This window comes from Dendrobium catenatum, unplaced genomic scaffold (assembly GCF_001605985.2).
Source record: "Dendrobium catenatum unplaced genomic scaffold, ASM160598v2 fragScaff_scaffold_402, whole genome shotgun sequence".
Taxonomy (NCBI): domain Eukaryota; kingdom Viridiplantae; phylum Streptophyta; class Magnoliopsida; order Asparagales; family Orchidaceae; genus Dendrobium; species Dendrobium catenatum.
The window spans coordinates 442571-466876 of record NW_021318864.1 but is presented as its reverse complement, the minus strand read 5'-3'; the positions used below and the strand labels follow the sequence as shown (position 1 = coordinate 466876).

Genomic DNA, 24306 nt, shown 5'->3' with positions numbered 1-24306 from the left:
GCGCACTTCGTCGCATGTCGAAAGACTTTCGACGCACTAAATGTAGCCAAATTGTTCTTCAACGAAATCGTCCGTCTTCATGGCATCCCTCGCAGCCTCACGTCGGACCGGGATGTCATGCTTGTCAGCCACTTTTGGAAGGAATTATGGAAGCGATTACAAACGGAAATCAAACTCAGTTCTACCTACCATCCGCAAACTAACGGCCAAACCGAGGTGGTGAATCGAACGCTTGGCAATATGCTCCGGTGTCTAGTTCAGGAGCATCCGAAACTGTGGGATGAATTACTGGGACAGGCCGAATTTGCTTACAATAGCATGCCAAACCGATCTACTGGGGTGTGTCCGTTCAAGGTGGTTTACACCAAGCCGCCTAATCACACTATTGATATTGCTGTGTTGCCCAAATGCCACAACAGGGCAGCTGTCACACTGGCAGAGCAATTCAACACCATGTTGCAGGACGTGCGCCATCGGCTCATTGAGTCGAATAAGCACTACAAGGCAGCAGCGGACAAGCATAGACGTGCCAAGCTTTTTCAGCCGGGAGATCTAGTGATGGTCCGATTGAGGCGTGAACGACTTGCTGCAGGCACTTATTCGAAATTGGGTCGTCGGAAGGTCGGTCCTGTACCGATTACCCGTCGAATTAACGACAACGCCTACATTGTTGATCTACCGCCGGAGTATAACACGTCCTCTACATTCAACGTGGCAGACCTTTCGGCTTATCATCCTCCAGATCAGGCGGCTACCATCCTTTCCTCTACAGAATCGGACTCCTCAGACCGTGGGGGGGAATGATGCGATGCATAACAATGCAGCTAAGTAGTATACGTATTTTATTAGTATGCTTATTATTAGTCCTTTTTCTTATATGTTACTGTGAGTAGTTGCCTTCCCACTATCCTAGTTTACTTCTTTAGGTAAAAGAGTACAAAACAGCTTTTAGCTTTGCTTAGCCATTTTCAGCGTGAGAGAGAACTCACGATAGTAGCTTATACTTGTTGGAGATGGGGAGAAACCCTCAGATTGAAATATTACACATTTTGAGCTTGGCTCTACTTCCTCCTTCTTCTGTGTTTCTTCTTATTTTTGTTATTCTTAACTGCCCTGCTTCTCCCAAAGCATACCACATCACAAGTAATTAGAGCATAAAAAAAAAATCAAGTGAATTTTAAAGAAAAATTAAGTCCACCAATGTCCAAAGATGAAAAATATGTATATTAAAATTTTATTTTCTTTTTGGCAAAATATATTCGAAAGATTTGTTTAGATCAAAATACCTATATTCTAACTTTTTTTAAGCCATTGAGATCAAAATTGATTTGAATACAATTTGAATAAAGTTAAAATAAATTGATCAAAATTGAGATCATGCATATTAAAAATTCATTTGATATTTTTTGAAATTTAACCAAACATCAATTTTTCTCATTCAAAAAATTTTTGATAAGGTTTGCACATGGTGATAAATTTCGGGATTTTCTCATATACGTTTGGACAATTTTCATACTATTTTATAAATTAACTTTTTAGTACTTAAATTTTTTAAAAAGAAAATTTTATTTTTAAGATTTACTTAAAAAAAAAAAAAAAACTGTTCCAAGAACCCCAAGTCTTCTACACCTAAACATAATTTATCTAATTTCGGAAGGAACAGTGCCTAAACTATAAAAAAATAATAAAAGAAAGAAAGAGAATTTATATGTAGAGCACATTAAACAAGGTTATTTGCATATTTTACCATAAAATTTTATATTCAGAAAAAAAAAAGTTTTTAAAACCCTAAAAATAATACTCTGTACCTCCAGCATTTTCTCCGGTAAGATGCATGTGAACTGCTCAATCTATGGTGAAATATATCTCCTCCGCCAGAAGTGACATACCTCATCCCTAGAAATTACGCCTCTTCTCTTCTCTTCTCTGGACGAAGTCGCATCGCATATCTCAAAGAAATGCCCCAACTTCACGCGCCTCAACTGATCTTCACTATAGAGCTCATCATCCATAATCATTCGGCTGCTTGTGCTTCTTTTTCAGCTCGGTGGCTGCGTCCTTTTTTATGGATTGGATTTTTCAAGAGGGTTATGATCATACGACCCTAACTGTCTTTTTTTATTTTTTTTTTAATGGCGTCTCGTATGCTTCTGCTATGTTTTTCTAAATATATTAGATCAGTCATAAGTGTTTTTGGCAACCGAAATCCCCTGCTCTATGGATCTGATGCCTTCTTTTGATGGCAGATTATTATATTTTTCTAATACTCTAAGCCAAGCATTCGACGCAAGTGAGGGGTACACCAGCGATTTTGATAGAGCTGAGAATGGAATCAAGGGGCGCTAAGTTTAGGGCATTAAATAAATATTTATTTAAGAGGGTGAGATATGTAAATATACTTAGTTAAAGTGCTACTTAGATTTCTAGTTATCCACAGCGGATCATCCTGCCCCGCTTTACTTTTAGCAAAATTCTCTGTCTACGCCGTCCGCCGCCGACCCCTCATTATTTTTCTTTCCGCCGTTTCATATATTCGCGGCGCCACCCTTTGCTTCTTCTCCTCATGTGCATAGGCGAGTTGTGATCTGGTAAGGCTCTGAGACTTTGGCATAAAAGGGGAAATGACGGAATTAGGGTTAGGGTTATGCTTTCACGCCAGCTTCCTCCCCAAATCGAGCTTCAAAGGCCTTTATTTGCCAAATTCATCATTCTTACGGACTCCAGCGTCCGTGGTTGCGAGAATCGAAGCTGTTAGATGCATGAACAATGCGCCAATGTCCTATTCGAAATCAGGGAAAAAGGAGCACCATTTATGGATGAAGAGGGATACAGCAGGATCCGGTCAGAAAGCTCTTCATCTCGTTCGCATCGTTTCAAAGCTTCCAAATGAAAAGGAAGTCATTCATGGAGCATTGGACAAATGGACTGCTTGGGAGACGGAATTTCCGGTTGTTGCAGCGGCGAAGGCTCTGGAAATTCTTCGAAGGAGAAACCAATGGTTAAGAATCATTCAGGTGAGCAAGTGGTTGCTAAGCAAAGGCCAAGTTCTCACTATGGGAACATACGATAGTTTGCTTCTAGCTTTTGAAAGGGATGGAAGGTTGAAGGAGGCAGAGGAATTGTGGAGGATGATTTTGCAGAGGCACACGAGATCGGTATCGAAGCGGCTGTTTTCTAGAATGATTTCTCTTTATGATCACCATCATGTTTCTGAGAAAGTTGTGGAGGTATTTGCAGACATGGAGGAGCTGGGTGTAAGACCTGATGCTGATACGGTGAAAAGAGTTGCTGTAGCTTTGGGGAAGTTGAGAGAATTTGAGAAACAGAAGCTGGTGCTCATGAAGTATCAGAATAAGTGGAAATACCTGCACTTCAATGGGGAAAGAGTGAGGATTCGAGCAGAAGAAAGATGACAACTTTTGCTAAATCTTTGATCTTCAGGCATCAGCTCATTTCGGGCCTACTGCTTCAGGTTTTATGGCATAAGATGGCAATAAAGCAGTTATCCAAAGCCTTTGTAATCGTCGACTTGATAAATGGAACTATCAGGTTATGGGGATTCTCTTGCTTGTTTAAATTTCTTCTTGAATCTTATTTTATTTTTCCAAACTTTATGAACTGTAACCCGATATCAGGCAGTAGTAAATGATGTAATGTAATTAGTTATAAGCTTTAGTCTTTCCACATATAATTAAGTTAAGCATGTTATTAAGCTAGCAATATAACCATCTGATGGGGATCATGGTAGTCTAATTTTGGAGATTTTATTAATTAGGTGTGTATGGAACAAAATCTGCCAACTTTAAGTTATACAATGAGATTCAATGTAGGTGTTCTTCAAGGGCTCATAAGTTCCAAGGAAAGAGGGAACAATCGAAGGATGTCCTAGCTGCCCTCTCTCTCTCCCCTTTTAGCTGCCTGGTTTCCCCTCCGCCTTGAATGCCGGCGGTGCTGCCTAGTTTCTAAGCAGTTTCGTCTAGTTTCTAAGCAGTGTCGTCGGTGAGCTTCAAAAATGATAGTCTGTGCGCGTGAGTTTGTGTTTCGGCCCTTAATTTCTCAAGAAAAAAAAAAAAGCTGCAGGTATTTTCATCAATTTTATTATGAGAGAGTAGTCTTAAATTTATTTGATTTCCTTCTGAGATCAACCTAATATAAATTTTAATTACTTTTTTATTTTAAATTAAATCCAATAAAAGTGACAATAATTATTTTTTTTCAATATCCTTGCCGGCCGGACTATTTTATTATGGTTAAACGAGTATTTACTCACTCACAATTGGCAGACAACAACAAAAATAACGTCCGGCACATTACCTTTCTTGACACGTGGCTGCCGGTGCAATCTCCAGTTCAAGTCAGTCAAACTGTCTTCTGCATCCATCCAAGGAAATTTTCTTTGTTAAGGCATTTGGCATATAGAATTAATTATTCGATTTATTAATCTCATTTTGATTAACTAAATATAATTTAATAATATCCTTAGTTACATTTTAATGAGTTGTGTTGTCAATGACAAAAGTTCAATAAAAATTGAAGGACTTTATATGATTTATGACTGTAATTGGGCTTAATAATTCTATCAATGTGTAGTTCCACTCATAAATCTTATCATCTAAGATGCGGGATTCTATATTTAGATCGGATGATTGGTAACATATGAATCAAATATACTGCCGGCTTTCTTGCCCCAAGTTAACCGCCATTCTACCACTGCCTAAACCATTTCTAATCATAATAACGACAATAAGTCTCTCCCCTCCTTAATTTCGCTTTCCCTGTGAAAAAAAGATGGACAAGCGAAGATCCATCTCCCGAGTCGTGTCCCACGGCTTCCGGCCGGCCGGAGCAGCAGCCACCTCCATCTGTCCCTCCTCCCCATCCTCCGGCGGCGAGTCCCCTACAAATACCACATCAACACTTCATTCCCGCTCCCCTCGTCGCCGTAAACACTTTCCCGAAACACCACGAAAAGTACTCCGTAAGCAGCGCTCCGCCGAAGACCTCCAGCTCCGCGGCGGTCTCTGGCCTTCCGCCAAAAACCAACCCGGCGCCCCGAACACCAACGTCATCGCAGCCACGCTTCAAGACCACCTAATCAACGACCGCAAGAACGAAGAAGAAGAAGAAGAATTGCGGATCGTCGGCTTCGAAACACACGCCGCAAGCACGTTCTCCTCCCGCCAACGCGCCAGATCAAACTCTTCTGCTTTCGAGATTAACATCAGCAACGGCAGGGGGAGGCGTTATCGACCATCATTATCATCATCAGCATCGAAGAAGAAGAAAAAGCAGCCCGGAACGCCTCCTTCACCGTCCTCCTCCTCGTCCTCCTCCTCCTCCTTCTCCGGGCCCAATATTCCATCCGCCGCCCGCCTTCCCTTCAGCGATGAGAACGCCCTCGCCGAAAGAAGATCAGAATTTGGCCTCGACTTCCCCAGCACTGAATCCGATCACAGAGACGCTGGCGCGAATTCACGATCGAGGGCTCCAATCAAGATCGCCGGCAAGGTCGTCAGGAGATCGGGTTCCCCTGTTCGGAGGTCCAAATCACCGGTTATGCGGAATTCACGATCGCCGCCGGTGCCACGTAATTCAAGATCGCCACCCGTGCTGCGTCAGCCGACGTCTCCTGCTAAGGAAATGATCAGTGGAGGGATGGGGAAAATAATTAGTATGGGATTGGGGGGCCTGTTCAGGAGAAAATCATTTTCCGGCTCCGGCGTAACGTTGGCATCGACAACGACGACGACGAAATCATCAATATCGGTGGCAAAGGAGACGGCGAATAATAGGTTGTCGGGGAGAAGAGGGATGGCGGAGGTTGTTGGTTCGCCGGCGAGAGGAGCGCAGGCTGCAGTGGAATTGCAGCATGAGTTGAGAATGGCGCACAACCATTTGATGCAGTGGAGGTTCGTCAACGCGAGAACGGTCGCGATAAACTCGAACAAGTGGGCCATGGCCCAGGTAAGAATGGTGGTCCATTAAACAACAACCCAGGCTTAAGCTAGACAATCCTATTTATAATTAAAACTATTCTTGATTTTGACACGTACGTACTTACGAAAGCACAGAAAGCATTGGTGAGCGCAGGGCTTGGGTTGATGGAATTACGGATTGCCGTCACACACAAGCGGTTGCAGCTGGCCAATCACAAACTTAGCATTAGGCTTAACACTCTCATTTCTCCTCAGGTTAGTAAGGAAAGGAATGCTCGGCCTTTGCCCTGTATAGTTGTATCTTAACTTAATTAAATTAGGCATTATTACATACATATCTTAATTAAATATGCGATCCGAGATGTCGTCGTCGACCAGATTAAAGCAATGGAGAGATGGGTAAATTATATGGAGAAACATCACATGGCAGCAATATCATCAACCAAAGACTGTTTGCACGCCGTCGTGTGCAGGCTTCCTCTGACTGACCGTGCCAAGGTACCTAGCTATATATGCCTATCCTTAACCCTAATTAATTAAAGAGGATATGTAACTACCGAATTGATTGATCAGCAGTAATTATTTTCTAGTCTTATTAAAATGTTTTCGAGTTGCTGGCCAGGCCGATCCCCAGATACTCTCCATCTTGATGCGTAAAGCTACAAACTTAATGGCAGCAATCAATGGCAACATAGCAGCATGCGTTTCCATGGTACGAGTCTGTTCATTTATTATATGGCCATTTAATTATAATATCTTTGCAATTCCATGCCATTCTAAAAATGCTAGTTGAATCAGTGTACCTTAAATTATTGGGCAGACTAACAGAACAGTTCCTTTAGTAGCACAACTTGCCCAATTAATCTCAAAAGAGAAGCCCCTCATTGAAGAGTGCTTTGAATTGCTGGAATTTTTCTCTGAATTGCAGGTGTAACTAATCATACCTTCTTTTATATCATTCACTAAAATCTTATTTCTATCCTTCTTCTTTATTACCATATCTAATGCTACTGCTATCCTCCCATTTGCAGTTTCGAGAGGAAAGCTTGAGGTGTCATCTTATTCAGTTAAAATCATAGAAATGTAAAACGGGGATTTTGAAAACATTGCTCCAGTAATCAGTTAAAGCACCTCGCATCCAAATTCAGTCATTTTGATTGGCTTCTGTAAATGACAACTACTACATAAGTTTTAAACAAAATCTTAATGTTCTTAGTGAGAATCACTCCCCCCGTACATTCGATATGGGCCTTACGAATATTCTTTTAATTAACACTTGGAAAGCCAATTTTGTAACTTTATACCATTGGAAAGTTTACCACTTCTATATCCAGGGATACTTCCTTCTGATACTCACGAAAATGAAGGCAACATGATTTACTCTTTCATATTTTATTTTTTGATAATGTCAATTTAATCTGCATTAAAAGAGAAAACAATGTCGATTTAGCCTGCATTAGCAGAGATAATCTACAATTAAATATTCATAAATAATTATGCCTTGCATTAGAAGAGAAATCAGATGAAAACCATTAATATGACCTTTTTGAGCCCGCAAATTTACTAAACAAGATGGTATAATAGAAAGATTCATGCTAGAAACTACTCGGATACAAGAAGGAAAAACTTCATGGGGTGCAGTTTTTTTAGAGAGAAAAATTGTTGATAAGTTTAATTTTTAAATTATAAGTAGACATGATCACAAATATCACAAGATTCACAGAACTCTAACAAATACTATCATACATACGAGCTCTCAAGAATCATGACGCCTATCATAATGAAACAAGATTGAAGAAGCAGATCTCCCATAATGGATCTATGGGATTAAATAAGATATTATTGCATCATATTTAATGACATATATTAAAAAAAAAAATCATTTCCCCCTCTAACTTACAACCCCTAGCCTAGCACAGCCCCTACGAGAAAAAAGAGACATCTCCAACTAAATGAAAATTTTAAAAGATCAAGGTAATATCAAATACGAAAGGAATGGCGAACTCTTATTTTAAATAACGAAATTAAAATAACTATTTTAGGAACACATGACAATTAAATCTAAGCACTACCCTGTAATGCTGAATCCATTGAGATAGCATTAGCCTTGCTTCTCAGAACATTACAGCCTTCGAAAAAATCTCTGTAAGTTTGTTCTCCAAGAAATCAGATGCAAGTCCACTTTTTCATCTACAATCCATTTTCTACAAAGTTCAGGGTTTCTTCGCTGCATTTTGTCTAAGCATGAAACAGACGATTCCTAACCAAATAAATAGCACTTTGTATTGTTTGTCACAATAAATATGAACCATATAACTAAGGAAACCACAGACAAATTTGAAGATAACAAGTCGAAGTTAACCAGTAAGTCATAATATCATGTGGATGGTACAAGCCGCTGATTCTATGATCTTGATCTAAAATTATGAATGAAATCCATAAACTTAAAATAGTGAAATATTAGATCAAAAGAAGCTGAAAGAAAAATTGCAGACAATACAATCTAAATCACCACGAATCATCATCACTCTAATGATCAAATTTGATAATTACATGCTGGGTCAAGTCAAAGTTTGAAATCAGTATTTATATATAATCTTCCTTGCCCTCGTTATTGTAAGAACATTTTCTTTACGGTGCAAAACACTAACTCTTCCAATGAAACTTTCCTCTTCCTATGTAGCTTTTCCAACACTAATAAAACTGAAACGTTCCTAGTTGTCCCAGAAATCATATTGCAATAGGTCTTAAAACTCTCACCCCAGCCAATCTGACCTAAAATATAACCTAAATCCAACCTGTTGCCAAGCTAGTATTAAACATTCATTTCAGTTGAAGTTGAAGGCACGTCATGACTATCCTAACTCAACAAAGCAATAAATTTAAGCGAATGACATTTTATTCATTTAACTTTCCGCACTCTATCCAGGACTTCACTTTCACTAACATCTGAATGGTGTGATTACCCAACCCCCTCCATGAAAAGCACCGCTATAAGAAACGGTGCCAACAAATGGCAGTACTTTATTCATTCTGGAGTTCATTCTATCAAATGAATCCAGCAAATAAACATCAAATGGTCTCCATAACAACCGGCTAACTATCTTCATTCTACCACAAATAAAAATTTTCCCTCGAACAGTTACACCAGCCAGTGTTCTTGAACATGAGGCTTCATTGTTTTGAGAACATCCCTGACATTAATGATGAGAAGTCATACTCTTTTCCTGTTTGAGTGCCAGTTGCAGAAGGTGCAGCAGGTGAAGATAGCCTCGCTGCTCCGCCAATGGCCACTCCATTGATTGGTGTACTTGAGTAGTTCATGGAGTACATGCTGCATAGTGTCAAGTGTTCATTAGCATACATGCACACCGACACAATACAATACAGGTCTATTACGAGCTCAAAAAGAAGAAAAATCAACGCAAACTGAGGTAATCAAAGTGACAATTTTCTGATTAATGGCAGCAATGCAATACAGGTCTGCAATCAAGTTTAGTAGCATGCCTGGGTGTAGAAAAAGATCCATAACTTCCAGGATATATAGGTCTAATGTTCCCAGTCTGTCAGATAAAAAAAAGAGATTACGGCATAGATATGAAAAGTTCGAACCAATTGTAGATTTTCAAGCAAATACCTGGCCGAAGTTGTTGAGGCCATTTTGCCCAACCATTGGTACCATTCCTGTAGCAACGGAACCAAGAGTTGGCCAGCTTTGACTTGGAAGACCTCCACTATGTGCATTGGAAAGATTTATGCCAGGTTGAATGGCATTCACTGGAATCATTGGAGATGTAACACCAGATTTAGTTGCAGCCATGAGAAGAGCCTGTTGCTGGGAAAGGAATGCCAGCTGCTGCTGATGGATAGCATAGGGAGAACCCATATTGGGCTGCATTGCAACATAAACAAAAGTGGGCAAACAAAATCAATCCAGTATTTCATTTTCTGTCCATGACAACAAAAAAATTGCAGTGGAAGAAAAACATACGCAAAAAGCTGTAGTAGCCTTTAAGATAAGTGTAACTCAATTCCCTTTATGATGCTTATAATGCATTACTAAAAAAAACATTTTTGCAAACCTAATTTTTCCCTCTCGCCACTGTGTGGTCAAAATTTTAGTAACTGACTCTAAAATCAAATTAGCAATTCAAAGATGCTGCAAGATAACTATTCATGATCACAGCCCATTGAATACTAAAAAGAAGCTCATGGTTCTTGACGCATTGAATCAACCTCCTCCACTACCTAACGATTTTGTCAGAAAACAAAACTAACTTTGATGTTCCAAAACCTGGCTTCATATCTATATCTCCAATGAGATGCGCACTACTTCAGAAAAAACAATTAAAAAATCTTGCTAATTAGCCGAGCGATAGTTACAATTGGAAAAATTGAAGACCGTAAATCCTACAAATACTTCCATGTAACATGTCGAGCAGGTTTTTGGAAGCATATTTTGGAACATTAAGCAATGCTCATTTAAAATAGTAATAAGGAGAATGGTTGACCTTCTCAAATAGACCCATTATATCATTCTTCACATTAGTTTGTGATTTCACTGGAACAACTGTTTGTGCCACAGATAATGAATCTTTAAATGGATCCTCTATTAGTGCAGCAGATTGGGTGTTATTTCCAACTGAATTTGTGGTAATATTTTTCTCTGCAGCTGCCAATAAGAGATAGAGCGAACAGTTAATCAAAATAAGCACATCACTAAATTACAACAATTAACCCATACTGCATCAGAAGAGTTCATTATCTGCAAGCTAATTGATTGATCATTGTATGGAGATCAAGTAATAAAAAGGGAGAAAATGCACATGGCATGGTACACTTTAAAGATTAGAAAAAATACTCCCATTCAAGTTATGTAATTATAAAAACAAATGTCATGGTGCCTTACACTTGAATCCTGCCCAAGAATTATCGTCATTTTGTGATGACTCCAACTTTGTTCCCATTGAACTGTCCATAGAGAGCAAATTAAAAAGATCGGTAGCATAATCAACTTTTGGAGGTGCTGTGAGTTCAGCTGGTGGGGTAGGTTTGGCATGTGAAGACAATTTACTGGGTTGGGGATTAACTTGATTAGATGCAGTTTCAACTCGTGGATGAGCCATCTCTGCATGTTGTGGAGCATCAACCTTTGGTAAGACTGGTTCAGCATTTGATTCAGTGGAAACCTGCTTCAGTTTAAGAAGATTTGGGTAGTATCTCACTCAATAAAACTATCTGAAACCATGCTACATAGAAATGGAGAAATGCTGTTTTAAGGGCAAGGCATCCATGTTATTAACTTCACAAATTATTCTATCCATCAACAACAAAAATAAGAAGACACCAAACCCCGATCTTAAGTCTAACATTTACTAGACATCAAGATTGTAGAAATAAAATACATCCATATACTTTGCACCAATGTGAAATATGAAGGGGCAAAAGGATTATGACTCGGATTTTAAGAAAACAATAATTATAAATTCTATAATGACGCCCTTTTTTATTTATTTATGTATGCTTTCAAAACTTCCACAAATTCAAATTTAAATTTGTGTGATTTCACCGACAGTTTTGTATTAAGTCCAAAAATATTTAATGTCAATTTTCCTCATTTTTTTATAAAATAACAAATATTATAGCAATAACTAAGCCAATTATAATGCGTTCTTTAAATCTACTATAATTCTCAAGCCTTAATCATCATAATATTCTAATTCTTCTTTCAAGAACTATATCTATGTTGTCTATTTTGCTCACTAGAAGTTTGAATTTCACAGAAAAACTAAAGCAATTAGTCATGGGTTTCATTTTTTATGCTTGCCCCTATGCAATTTGGATAACTATTCACACCATTAATATCAGTTATACCCCACATAATGCTGATGCAGTACGTGGTCGCACATCCAAGATTCAAAGCCCAAATTCATGATAATATTCCGATTCAAAATGAATGTAATAGATCATCAATCTAATAAATTGTATTTTACTTTAACTTCATTATTAAGATAATCAACTCTCCATTAATCATATAGAAATTACTCTTTTGTTAGATTATCTTCATTTTTTTTAAATCAGATGTTAGGATTTATTTTATCTTGATTAAAATTTTGAATTACTTTAAAGTCACCTATAGAAAAGGAATAGAAAAGTTTGTATTACTCTTATTCCTCCTGTTCTCTCGCCTCAAAGAATGCTGACATTCATATGTGATCCACATTTACTTCAATCCAAAGTGACAGTAAAGGCTGAAGACATGCAATTTCACAAGATACGAACACAAAATCTCATAAATACACCGTTCGTTTCATCGAATGAACAGTCCTACTGCATTAAGAACGCCAAGAAGGCTTGAATAGTCTCCTCCATATGGCTTGAGTTGCGGCAAGAGGAAACACTCATCGCATACAAAAGAGATGAAATTTATGGGGAGTTTGCACTCAAGTGCATATTTTAAAACAAAATCAAATAAAAACGTCTTACAATTAAAATAATATAAATAAAAAAATCAAAAATCAAAATAATATAAATAACATAAATTTATAATAAAAAATCTCTCTAAAAAAATTAAATTTTAAGAAAAATAATGGGGGTGACCTTTTAATATCTTCTAAGGCAATCATAAAAAAAATTAAAATAAAATGGGGTGTGTGTAAATATATATAAAGCAAAAGCTCAAAATAGTCGCCCTCAACTATTTATATGCGGCCAATTTAATCCTAAAAGTATCACATTTCTCTAATTTAGTCCCTCGACTAGAATTGATACTAGATGATCTCTCAGAGATTAGATTGTGATCAATTTTGTATAGTTGAGAAATTAAATTGGGATCAATTTTGCATGCCAAATTCCCTCAACCAAGGGACCATTTAGAAACACGTTTCTATAGCTGAGTAACATATGAAGAGTCGAAGGACTATTTGGATTTTTTTTTTCGAAATATATTATATCTAAAACTAAATCAATTACAGAGTGTAAATCTACCATAATTTTCAAGTTTTAAACATCGTAATATTCTAACCCTTCTTTCAAAAACTGTATTTTTTTCTATTTTAATCATTAAGAGGCTGAATTTCAAAAAAAAAAAATATAGCAATTAGTCACTAAAATAATCTCCATTACTTACCCCTACGCAATTTGGATCACCACTCATACCATTAATAACAACTCAGTCATTTGCTCATGAGGCTGCTATGCTATTATACCACACTACTGATGTAGCATGTTCTCCAACATCCAAGATCCAAAATCCGAAGTCATAACAAGATTCCAAATCAAATTAAACTCAGATCAAGCTATCCAATAAATTGTATTTAATTATAACTTAATTATTAGAATTATCTCGTTGAATCCGTCGTCGAATTGAAGACATTTGAGGTTAGTAAATCCGTCGTCGTCGAATCCCTAGAAAATTCCACTCCTTCCTCCCCTTGCTCTTACCGCCGCCTATTCCAAAACAGCTCCAAGCCGCCGGCCCCTTGGCTGCCACCTCCCGCCGGCCAGCCACCCCACACCGTGACCGCCCCTTTTCCCCTTCCTCTAGCCGCCGGACGCCCCCTCCATGGAGTTCCAATTTTGAAATTTCAAATTTTCTTGTGGCCATTAATTGTTTCCTAATTTAGCTCCTTAATTTACGCCATCAATTTAAGTGATTTTCAATTTCGAATTTGAAATTCAAATTGTTTAAATTGATTGCCCTCCTAAATAGAAGTTTTCTCCCCTTAAGAAAACTGAAATTTAATTTCAGATTTTTGTAAAATTTATAATTAATATGGTGGTCCCCACTTAACCAAAACTCAAGCCCCTCTCTCCTACTCATGTGGCTGGCCCCCTTCATGGGCTCCTTCTCTATCCCTAATTAACTCCAATTCCCCACAAAATCAGCCCCAAATCCCTCCCCTCATTGCCGCCCCCCTCCTTAATGGGATTCAATTTGAAATTCACAATTAATCCCTTCCCTCTCACCCAAAACCTAAAATAATTTCAGAATTCCTGAAATTTTCTCTCTTGATCTCTCAACCTAGCCGCCACTTCCACCCCTCCTTTTCCCCTTGTTTCCAACGATGCTCCATCTCCCGACAAGGATGCATGGCGGAACCCGAATGGAACTTTGGATTTGTGCATGACGATAGAGGTCAAGTCGACACCCCCCAATCGCCGTTCTTTGACGTGGGCTTTGATTTCGACGACACCATTGAAGACTACATCAACCGTACCCAATACGCCTTAGTTGACGTGATCGACGAGCAAAAATCAAAGGGACGTTGGATCATCATTGGACGATCATTATCCTTCACCACTCCGGCCACCTATCCAAGAACGACGATCCTAGGTTCCTTCTTCCTCGGAGTGACCTCGATTCTAATGTGGAGACTCTTCTTCCGCTAAAGCCTAGACTATTTGAGCGTATGGGCTTCAAAGGTGAAAGCTTTCCTTATTAAATCGTGGATTCTTGTTTATCGTCGTAGCTTTACAATTACTCTTTGCATTTTCTTGAATTCTTTGGTTAATCGACTTCGCTCTTCTTTGCCTAAAGCAAGTTAAAGACCAGGAACTCCGAGGACCAATCTTTGTTAGAAGTAATAACTTTAGTTTGGAATTATTTTGTTAATTTGCTCTCTTTAATTTCTTAAAGTAACTCCTGTTTGTTTCACATTATCTTGGTATCAGAGCATGGCTAGCATAGGCTACAAATGCTAGAAATCATCCTAGGGAGCTACGTAATCATTATTAGTCATCATTGCATGCATATCACCGTTTATAACATTTTAAATCATTGATTACTTTGCTGACCAGTAAATTTCTGCACACTTCAGGAAGTTAAAGGTGTCAATTTGCAAATCAAAGTGTTGTCCTCAACCTAGCCACTTCTAGACTTGATTGCTTGCACAACTCTACCGTCATATTTATTTTCCACTATTGAATGTTTGCTGTCCTGATCAATTCTGCACTCATAATCAACGTTTGGAGTGTATTTTCTTTTGTCCTTGTGCTGTCCTTGCACCTAGAGAACATCCTAAAAGTTTACCTAACCAACCAAATGTTTGTTTGCATGCATAAACAGCACCTACATTTTATTTCCCTGGTTTTTGGTTTGCTGTCCAACAAAAATCTGCACCGTGTAGTGACATTTAGAAGAGTTTAACTTAGTGTTTAAGTTCTGTCCACGCTCTAGAAACCATCCTAAACACTTAGGCAGTTTCCCCAACTGCTGTAGTTTGCTGTCCACACAAAATTCTGCACTGTTTGGTGGACTTTAAGTGGGTCTAACCTCTGATTTAGGTGCTGTCCAAGCCTTAGCAACCATTCCAAATGCCTAGATCACTTAAATCATTCTTGTAGCTGGCTGTCCTGTATTCTTCCCGCACCATACAACAAATCGTAATGGTGCTTTCTCCTTGTAGAGTGCTGTCCCTTACACCCATTCTTCATTAAGCATCACTTAACAATTTTCAATGGACCCGATAATCCTCCAAAATAGGTTAGATGACATCGTTAACCTAGTGGGCACTATGACTAGAATTATGACGGAGAAACCTGTTGACTATCCCCACTCGAATTATGTGCCCCACTCTGCTTATCAACCTAGACCTGAGTTTAAGCCACAACGACCTCCCTTTGAGTCACCTTACCGTCTGCCTACCTTTGATGGTTCTTCGTACCCTTACTACTTTAGGGAATGGGCTAGACAACTAGAGGACTATTTTGAATCATGTCATATCCCTGAATCCCACCAGGTTAGCATCGCTAAGTCTCACCTAAAAGGTCGGGCTCTTCAATTTTGGATGAAATTGGAAGATCATAAAGAGTCTCGCGATGAGTACCTTACTTGGAAAGACATGATACGATAACTTAATTTCAAATACCGACCCTCTACTAGTGACCATCATCTAGAGCCCCACCTTACCTCTTCTGTTGGAACAAACCGTGGACATTACTGTGGTCGAGACCACCCATCCTTTAGTAACGACAGTTGCTGTCCCACCCTGTAGGTCTTCACTTAGTCATGATGGCCGACCCTTTAGTCGATCTTCTGTTGGATCGAGCCCATATGATTCCCCACTTGGACTAACTTCTAGCCATCTCAGTCAACCTTTAGCCTCCCCAGTCCTTGACCATGTAAGTGTAATTTTGATCGAGGAATGCATTAACAAGAAAAAGCCCTCTGAACCTAAAACTGAGTGCATCCATTTCGTGGATGCTAATGATATTAAGGGTAACGAGGACTTCTTTGAGAATGAAACTGAAGTGATTGAATTAGACTGCCTACCTAACTTAAACCCTGATTTAGGAGGTCTAGAACCTTATAACCTTGATATCTTAGCCCATCGGGAGTCTAATCTCATTAATGATAACTCTTTGGATAAGGTATGCCTGGATGATGTTAATGATATCTCGAAAGGAGTTGATATGATTATGAACACCATAAAATTAAATTCGAAAGTTTCTGACTTAATCATACCTCCCACAGAAATAATTCTGAGTAATTCTGATTCAAGTTTGGATAATTTTGATGGCGACTTGGATATTCTTAAGTTGGAAGTATGTCAATCGAATTTATCATCTGATTCAAGTGAAACGGAACCCATGGATCTGAGGGTTACAATCAAACCTGAGTCTATTTCGAAAGACAGTACGTTGAGTCTGAAAGTTTTTGAGCCTGATTTAAACAATGAGTCTCCTCTTGTTTCATTAGAGTCTAATTTTAGAGCAGCTCATTTAGATTTATATTTGGCAGTGTGTCATTCCTGATTCATTCATTTTGCCCATTATAGCCTCGCCCTATCTTGATAAGGACCATCTCTATCCTAGCTGGATGAATTTGTTCGATCACACTACTACCACTAGGAGACTACTGTCGACCCTAACTGAAACTACCTATAGAAGTGCCCTGGTAGCTAAGAATGTCTTCATTTCTCCCCTACACCAGTTCCCTTAGACCGAACAATTTAGACCTCTTCTCGTGACTCGTCCACCTTTTCTAGCTATGTGTTCGTGTGAGTTAGTATGTTGTGTGTGTATTTTGTAGTCTGTTGTCCTCCAAAGTTATTCCTGCTTAAAACTTTTGATTGTGAGCTCATGAGTCTTGTCATTCATCATGCACACCCGATCTCTTGCATATGCATCTGCATTTCACCTTTAGGAGTTACTCACCGAAATTAAAAAGAAACTTGAACAAAGTAACACCAATTATAAAATTATTGTTGATAACAAAAGAAGGTTTAAAGAATTCAAAGTTGGAGACTTTGTGATACTACGGGTCCGCTTGGAGCATTTTTCTTCAGGCGCCGTAAAGAAGCTGCATGCTCGAAGCACCGGACCATTTAAGATAATCTCAAAGGTTAAGAGTAATGCCTACGTACTGGACCTCCCTTGAGCCTTTAACATGAATCCTACATTTAATATAGAAGACCTAATAGCCTTTGAAGGACCTGAGTGTTAACCCCAAAATTCACTCCTTAAATCAGCCTTGTGTGACCCCACCTGGTGAGATCCCCAACCTAGCTCCACTCCCCAAATTTACCTTATTCACCTATAGCAGAGAAGATCGAAGCAATACTAGATGATGAGTTCATTTCCATAAAGGAAGGTGGGCACCGAAGATACCTAGTTCATTGGAAAGGGACACCGGAGATAGAGCATACTTGGATTGACAGGGACGAGCTACAGAGCCTAGACCCATATCTCCTCGAGTTGTACGAGGGCTCCATAGATATCTACTCGACGGGGTCGAGTTTTCTCCCACCTGGGGAGAATGATGAGGACATCTTCAGCGATTTTGACACATGTACCATTAGGAGATGCCGGAGATCGACGGCCACGATCATGAGTTGTATTTTTAGTCATTTTATGTAGTAGTTGATTTTTATTTTATGTTTTTTCCGTTTTTGCCCTTATGGGCATTTGGTCGCTATTGTAGCCCAAGGGGCATTTTAGTCTTTTGTTTCCTTTGTCATTTTGAGGCCTATATATATGGCCCATTTCTTATGTAATATTAGTTTTGGATGAAATGAAATTTGCTCCTTGTTCTCTTTGTGAGTTCACTCCTCCACGATCTCTTAGTGAGCTCGCCGGAGAAATCTAGATCTCTTTATGAGTTCTAGTTTTCGTACTAGCTAATCTTGTGGAAATTCAAATTGAAGAAAATTGAGGTTAGTAAATCCGTCGTCGTCGAATCCCTAGAAAATTCCACTCTTTCCTCCCCTTGCTCTTGCCGCCGCCTATTCCAAAACAGCCCCAAGCCGCCGGCCCCTTGGCTGCCACCTCCCGTCGGCCGGCCACCCCACACCGTGACCGCCCCTTTTCCCCTTCCTCTAGCCGCCGGACGCCCCCTCCATGGAGTTCCAATTTTGAAATTTCAAATTTTCTTGTGGCCATTAATTGTTTCCTAATTTAGCTCCTTAATTTACGCCATCAATTTAAGTGATTTTCAATTTCGAATTTGAAATTCAAATTGTTTAAATTGATTGCCCTCCTAAATGGAAGTTTTCTCCCCTTAAGAAAACTGAAATTTAATTTCAGATTTTTGTAAAATCTGTAATTAATATGGTGGTCCCCACTTAACCAAAACTCAAGCCCCTCTCTCCTACTCATGTGGCCGGCCCCCTTCATGGGCTCCTTCTCTCTCCCTAATTAACTCCAATTCCCCACAAAATCAGCCCCAAATCCCTCCCCTCATTGCCGCCACCCCTCCTTAATGGGATTCAATTTGAAATTCACAATTAATCCCTTCCCTCTCACCCAAAACCTGAAATAATTTCAGAATTCCTGAAATTTTCTCTTGATCTCTCAACCTAGCCGCCACCTCCACCCCTCCTTTTCCCCTTGTTTCCAACGGTGCTCCTTCATCTCCCGACAAGGATGCATGGCGGAACCCGAATGGAACTTTGAATTTGTGCATGACAATAGAAGTCAAGTCGACACCCCCCAATCGCCGTTCTTTGACGTGGGCTTTGATTTCGACGACACCATTGAAGACTACATCGACCGTACCCAATACGCCTTAGTTGACGTGATCGGCGAGCAAAGATCAAAGGGACGTTGGATCATCATTGGACGACCATCATCCTCCACCACTCCGGCCACCTATCCAAGAACGACGATCCTAGGTTCCTTCTTCCTCGGAGTGACCTCGATTCTAATGTGGAGACTCTTCTTCCGCTAAAGCCTAGACTATTTGAGCGTATTGGCTCCAAAGGTGAAAGTTTTTCTTATTAAATCGTGGATTATTATTTATCGTCGTAGCTTTGCAATTACTCTTTGTATTTTCTTGAATTGTTTGGTTAATCGACTTCACTCTTCTATGCCTAAAGCAAGTTAAAGACTAGGAACTCTGAGGACCAATCTTTGTTAGAAGTAATAACTTTATTTTGGAATTATTTTGTTAATTTGTTATCTTTAATTTCTTAAAGTAACTCCTGTTTGTTTCACATCACCTCTGTTAGCTAAGGTGGATTCAAATTTATCCCTTTAGACAAACATCCACCCCACATCTACAAGGTACCCTTGGACGAAGCAACCCATAATTGTCGACAAGGATCCTTTTGTCAGGTTGGGTTGACTACCTCCTCTGACTAAGTAGATCAAGGACCATGATGGCCAGGGACGACAAAATCATGGGATCATAATTGGGTCCATCATCCATTCCCCCACTATCTGCTTTAAGTGCAAGATGGTAAAATTTCTAATTTAAATACAAATTTCCAAACTCTCTAATTGTGAAAGCCAGTTTTCAATTTTCCTTCCAGGTTCGTCCGGAAGAAGTGGGGTTCGTCCGGGACGAACAGTTAAAAGCTTGGTGACAGAGAGATTCGTCCCAGGATGAAGGTAGGTTCGTCCGTATGAAATTTTTCCAGAGAGCAACTCGTCCAAGGACGAAAGAATTGGAATAAATTTTCATCTGGACGATTTTTGTCCAGAGGAGATCGTCCTGGGACGAACGAAGAGCATCGTCCTGGACGATCCTGTTTGATAAATATCCGAATAGTGTCATTTTTTAAGAAAGAGAAAGGGCAGGAGAGAAAAAAGAAGAAAGAGGAAGAAAAAGTGGATTTTGGGCGACTTTGGTCCATTTTCGTCCGTCGCCATAGTTGAGAAAGTTGATCGACTCGAGATAAGGCACATTATGCCTTTCTTAATTTTCAGAAATGTGATTTTTGACGGATTTTTTGTTTCAAATTCATTTTCCGTTAGCAAAAAATGGGTATAACTTCGCACCGGTAAAACTTTTACCACGTAACTTTTGGTATGTTGTAGAGATGATGTTTTTGCACGTTTTGAGTATTTTCTGGAAAGTTTTCACCGGGTATTTTGAATTCTGCAGAGTTTTTATCGAATAGAAAATTATCTGGATGTTGGAAAATATTACTTCAGTACAATGAAAGTCTTAAAATGATGTTTTACACTATCTGTGGTAATTTGGTAATTTTCTGAAACTGTGATTTGATCTGTTGAAATTTCTGTGAACTGCCGTTATGCCGCTGACGATTTTTCTAATGTAATCCAATTTTTCTGAATTTGATGTGTTTGAATGATATCAGAAGGGAGTTATAAGGGGCCGGAATCGTTTGAGATTCTGTCTGTGTCAGGGAAGGGAGGCATAAGAGGCCAGAATCCTTTGAGATTTTGTTAAGGTCCGGGAATCTGAAAATAAATTCTGATATGATAATTCTGTATATCTGATATATATTCTGGTGCTGTAAGCACAAGGGAGGCATAAGGGGCCAAAATCCTTTGAGATTATGTTTGTGTCAGGGAAGGGAGGCATAAGGGGCTAGAATCCATTAAGATTCTGTCTGGGTCAGGGATATATGATATGTGATCTTATCTGCTTTGACAATGTGCTTTGTGGGTTGTACGATTCTGTGATATGTGATTTGAAATACGATCTGAACTCTGATTTGAAATATGATTTGACTAATTCTATTATATGAAATGAATTCAATTCTTTTGTATCAGTTATTTGATTTTTGTTTGATTATCTGTTTTGTACGCATATCTGTATTCTATCTGATTATATGAATTTCTGTACGGCTACTTGAATAAACTATTCTGATGATTTTGTTGTGAGTTTCTGAAGATTTTGATTGGCTAGTGTAGTCTTGCTGAGCTGTTAGCTCATCCTTATTATCTGTGTGATTTTCAGGTTCTGAGAAAGGGAAGGAGATTTTGGACTAGCCGTTCAGTGTCTGATCTGAGACTAGGTATTTTTGCATTTTTTATTTTTGTACGGTCATGGCTATTCTGTTCTTTCTGTTTGTAGCCATGCACTGTATTGTACATGATTATTTTGAAGAATGAGAAGAAAGAAAATATTAGATGAATTTCTGTATATTGGAAGTTTAATAGTAGCTCTGTGTTTTCTGTCTATTTGATTATTGGAAGAAAGTTTGAAACCAAATTCCAAAGCTAGATCCTAGATTCATCCGTCGCGACTCAACGCGATGGGATTCGTTCCGGTCAGGTTGGGTCATGACACCAATTCCAAAACTCATGCTACTACTATACGCCTGATACTACGTATCTTTTGATATAGCGTATCTGATTGACGACTAGCCTTAATCAAAAGTTCTCTCTTGTGATCGGGAAGGGTAATTAACTATAGGGGCTCGCACCTATAGGAAACCAGAACTCAAATCATAAAGTCCTCACGAAATGAGGGCGAAATCTCTAGGTAGCATCTTATCTACAAATCCATCTGCCTTCCAAAATTTATCCCGGAACTCAATTCCGTTAAAACTCCCCTTGAAGAAAAAAGAGGGGGAGGCCGGAGCCGAATTTTTGGAGTTCACACTTGCACTGCGACATTATTTTGCATGACGTCGTGGCGCTATAGACCTTATCCACTCTAACTCCTATGTTAGATTGAGTCTTATAATGGGACTTATAACTCTGCTAATGAAGAGAACCAAAGGTTGGTACTTACATACTAATCTCATAGGCAAGACGAATCAATGAGTTTTCTTGTTTACTAATTTTTTTAATGAAAGGCCTCATGTGATTGCATTATAAAATACTTTGGTGTTATTTATTATTTAATTGTAGTTCTCAGCCTATGATTTAAAAGACTTATTTGAGTGGATTGTAAATATTACAATTATTGTTTTCGCATTCGGAAATATTTTTAGAATCATATGTGGAGGATTAGGCTTTTCAACTCCACACACACACACCTACTTTTGAGTATATTTTTTGAATGTTGGGTATTTGCACAATTTGCATCAAGGGAGAAGAAAACCGGGTTTATGATACAAGATGTACGCTTTACGTACACTATCTTGTACACTTAATAATGCATTACATCACATGTTTAATGATGCATGGCTTGACACCTTTTTCGATGCATGTTTTTGTTCACTCCCATTCACAATTTTGCCCATGTTTTCACTCTCATCGGCGATGAGTTCCTCATAGTTCATACCACAATAATTTTATATTATTATTTTTCAGGTTTACATGATTTATATAATGTCGCTCTTATATCATTCACAAATTCAATTGTTTTATCATATTTTTTGAAACAAATAATAATTTTTTGACTCCTATGCACACACTCTCTCTTTTTATATTACTTTTAATTATAATAAGTTATTTATTTATTTTTGAAAGTTTACACTTGCAAACTCACAAATTTCATCGTTATTATGGGCAATTGTCGTTTTCTCTTGCTGCAACTTCAACAATATGAGAGGGCTTATTCAGGCCTTTTTTAGCATTTTGGATGCATTAACACGATCATTTGATTATGCGAGTGGTGAATTTAGGAATAGATCCTAGAAAGCAGTAAAAAAGTCATCATAAACGAAGCCTTTGGGACGACTTTCTTACCGCTTCTTAAAATAGCTTTCTGGCAGGATATTTTTTAAGAATAGATTCTAGTGATATTTTAGACTATTCATTAGCTTCATGTGAGCTGAAGTAAATTTTAATTTATCCAACCCGGCAAACTGTTGCGAAGGGTGGATGGATTTTACTTTAAGTGGTTAATGATTAAATTTCAATTTTAACTATTTGGATTTTTTAATTTTAGGTAGCTTTTTGAATTTCATAGGTGTTTGGATGGCATTTTGAGATATTTCAAATTAACCCCTCCGGTTGATATCTACGTTCAACAAGGTCATCATCGGGGTATACAGGCATTTGAGAATTTTATTAATTTGACCTTGTCGACTCTGTCTACTGCTCGACAAAGGATCAGGTCCCTAGGCTTTATGGTTTTTGTTAATGAATTTTCTTTGTTGGAGGTCTTGAAGGTCTTATATGAATGTATAAAACAGATCTTCCGTTCGACACCCTGACCGTATATCTATTTGATAATTCAAGTCGTGTCGACTCTTATATATCCATATAGAAGGATCGGGCTTGAACTACATTCATTTATAGACCCGCGCAGTATCCCTAGACGTTACGAGTGTACTAATAACACGCTCGTCGGGGCCCATGCAGATGTTTGGGGGCATTTTATAATTATTTGTTGAACCTTGTCGACTCCTATTTACCTGCTTAAGAGAATTGGGTTCAAATTTATTGTCCCGCACAACATTCCTAGACGTCACATGTGTTCCTACAACACATTTGTTGGGGCTCATGCAGGTCGTGTGACTATATATGCCCTTTTGTGTACATATGTGCATACATATTACAGTGCATATGCGAGGCCATTTTCAAAAATATTTCAGTTGTGCGGGCAACTGTCATTTGAACATGTGTGACGCTCTATTTGGGAACTTATAGACGACTTCTATCTGCTTGTACGAGTGGTGCAGATCCAGTGGCGTGGCGTTGCACTATGGTCCTTTGCCCGTTTTGTACAGGTAGACTGTCGTGCACTATTTATTGCTTCCAACCGATGGATTATAGTGCACTAATGAATCTTGTGCTTCTGCAGAAGCTTGTAGAAACTTGCATTTGCTACATTCTTTATGCATTTTGTTGTGGTTTTGATCCTTACAATACATCTACCTGTCACAGACTAAAATTAACTACAGGATATTGCATTTACTGAAGTCTTTCTATATCTACTCACTGGTGGCATGTGGTTCCTACATCTGTATTCATAGATAATTCGTATGTATTGCAGATCTTTTATCCTCGCTTGCGGAAAGTTTAGTGTAATTGTTTAACACTAAATTTTTATTGACTGCTAGTATGACCTTAACATTTACTGCAAGATGTTTGATGCCACCCATAGCACTTCGTAGGTGCGTGTATCTGCTACATTCCACCTGTCTCTATTTGCTAAGGATTTGCAATGAATCAATTACGCTTACTTATTGCTCAATTGAAGGCCATAAGTCATCTTAATTCTGTTTCTTGTCACTCATATGTGATTATTGCTCGTTGATGCTTGCTTATAGGAATCATTGCA

The 24306-nt window shown here is 38.7% G+C and overlaps 3 protein-coding genes across 4 annotated transcripts in view; 2 read left to right on the top strand and 1 right to left on the bottom strand.

The window, feature by feature from the left end:
- Positions 1-1808: 1808 nt before the first annotated feature.
- LOC110098976 (pentatricopeptide repeat-containing protein At4g18975, chloroplastic) lies at positions 1809-3720 on the top strand. The gene is made up of 2 exons (XM_028694120.1): positions 1809-2087; positions 2247-3720. Exon 2 carries the CDS (start codon positions 2622-2624, stop codon positions 3411-3413), a length of 792 nt encoding a protein of 263 aa, XP_028549953.1. The 5' UTR covers positions 1809-2087; positions 2247-2621; the 3' UTR covers positions 3414-3720.
- Positions 3721-4390: 670 nt separating this feature from the next.
- Positions 4391-7158, top strand: LOC110098959 (QWRF motif-containing protein 4). 2 transcript variants are annotated; one of them, XM_020825933.2, is made up of 6 exons: positions 4391-5964; positions 6072-6191; positions 6315-6434; positions 6559-6648; positions 6757-6866; positions 6968-7158. In XM_020825933.2, exons 1-6 carry the CDS (start codon positions 4789-4791, stop codon positions 6984-6986), a joined length of 1635 nt encoding a protein of 544 aa, XP_020681592.1. In that variant the 5' UTR covers positions 4391-4788; the 3' UTR covers positions 6987-7158. The 2 variants fall into 2 exon arrangements, with proteins under 2 accessions (XP_020681592.1, XP_020681593.1); XM_020825934.2 differs by lacking the exon at positions 6072-6191 and having other exon boundaries at positions 6757-6864.
- A 1282-nt stretch (positions 7159-8440) lies between these two features.
- LOC110098964 (ADP-ribosylation factor GTPase-activating protein AGD5) overlaps positions 8441-24306 on the bottom strand; it is a 46561-nt gene continuing 30695 nt past the window's right edge. The window contains exons 7-11 of the mRNA XM_020825941.2: positions 10846-11125; positions 10448-10608; positions 9574-9828; positions 9444-9499; positions 8441-9270 (exon numbers count right to left, since the gene is read on the bottom strand). Of these exons, the coding sequence (XP_020681600.1) occupies positions 9111-9270; positions 9444-9499; positions 9574-9828; positions 10448-10608; positions 10846-11125 (912 nt within the window). The 3' untranslated portion in view covers positions 8441-9110. The remainder of the gene's footprint in view (positions 9271-9443; positions 9500-9573; positions 9829-10447; positions 10609-10845; positions 11126-24306) is intronic.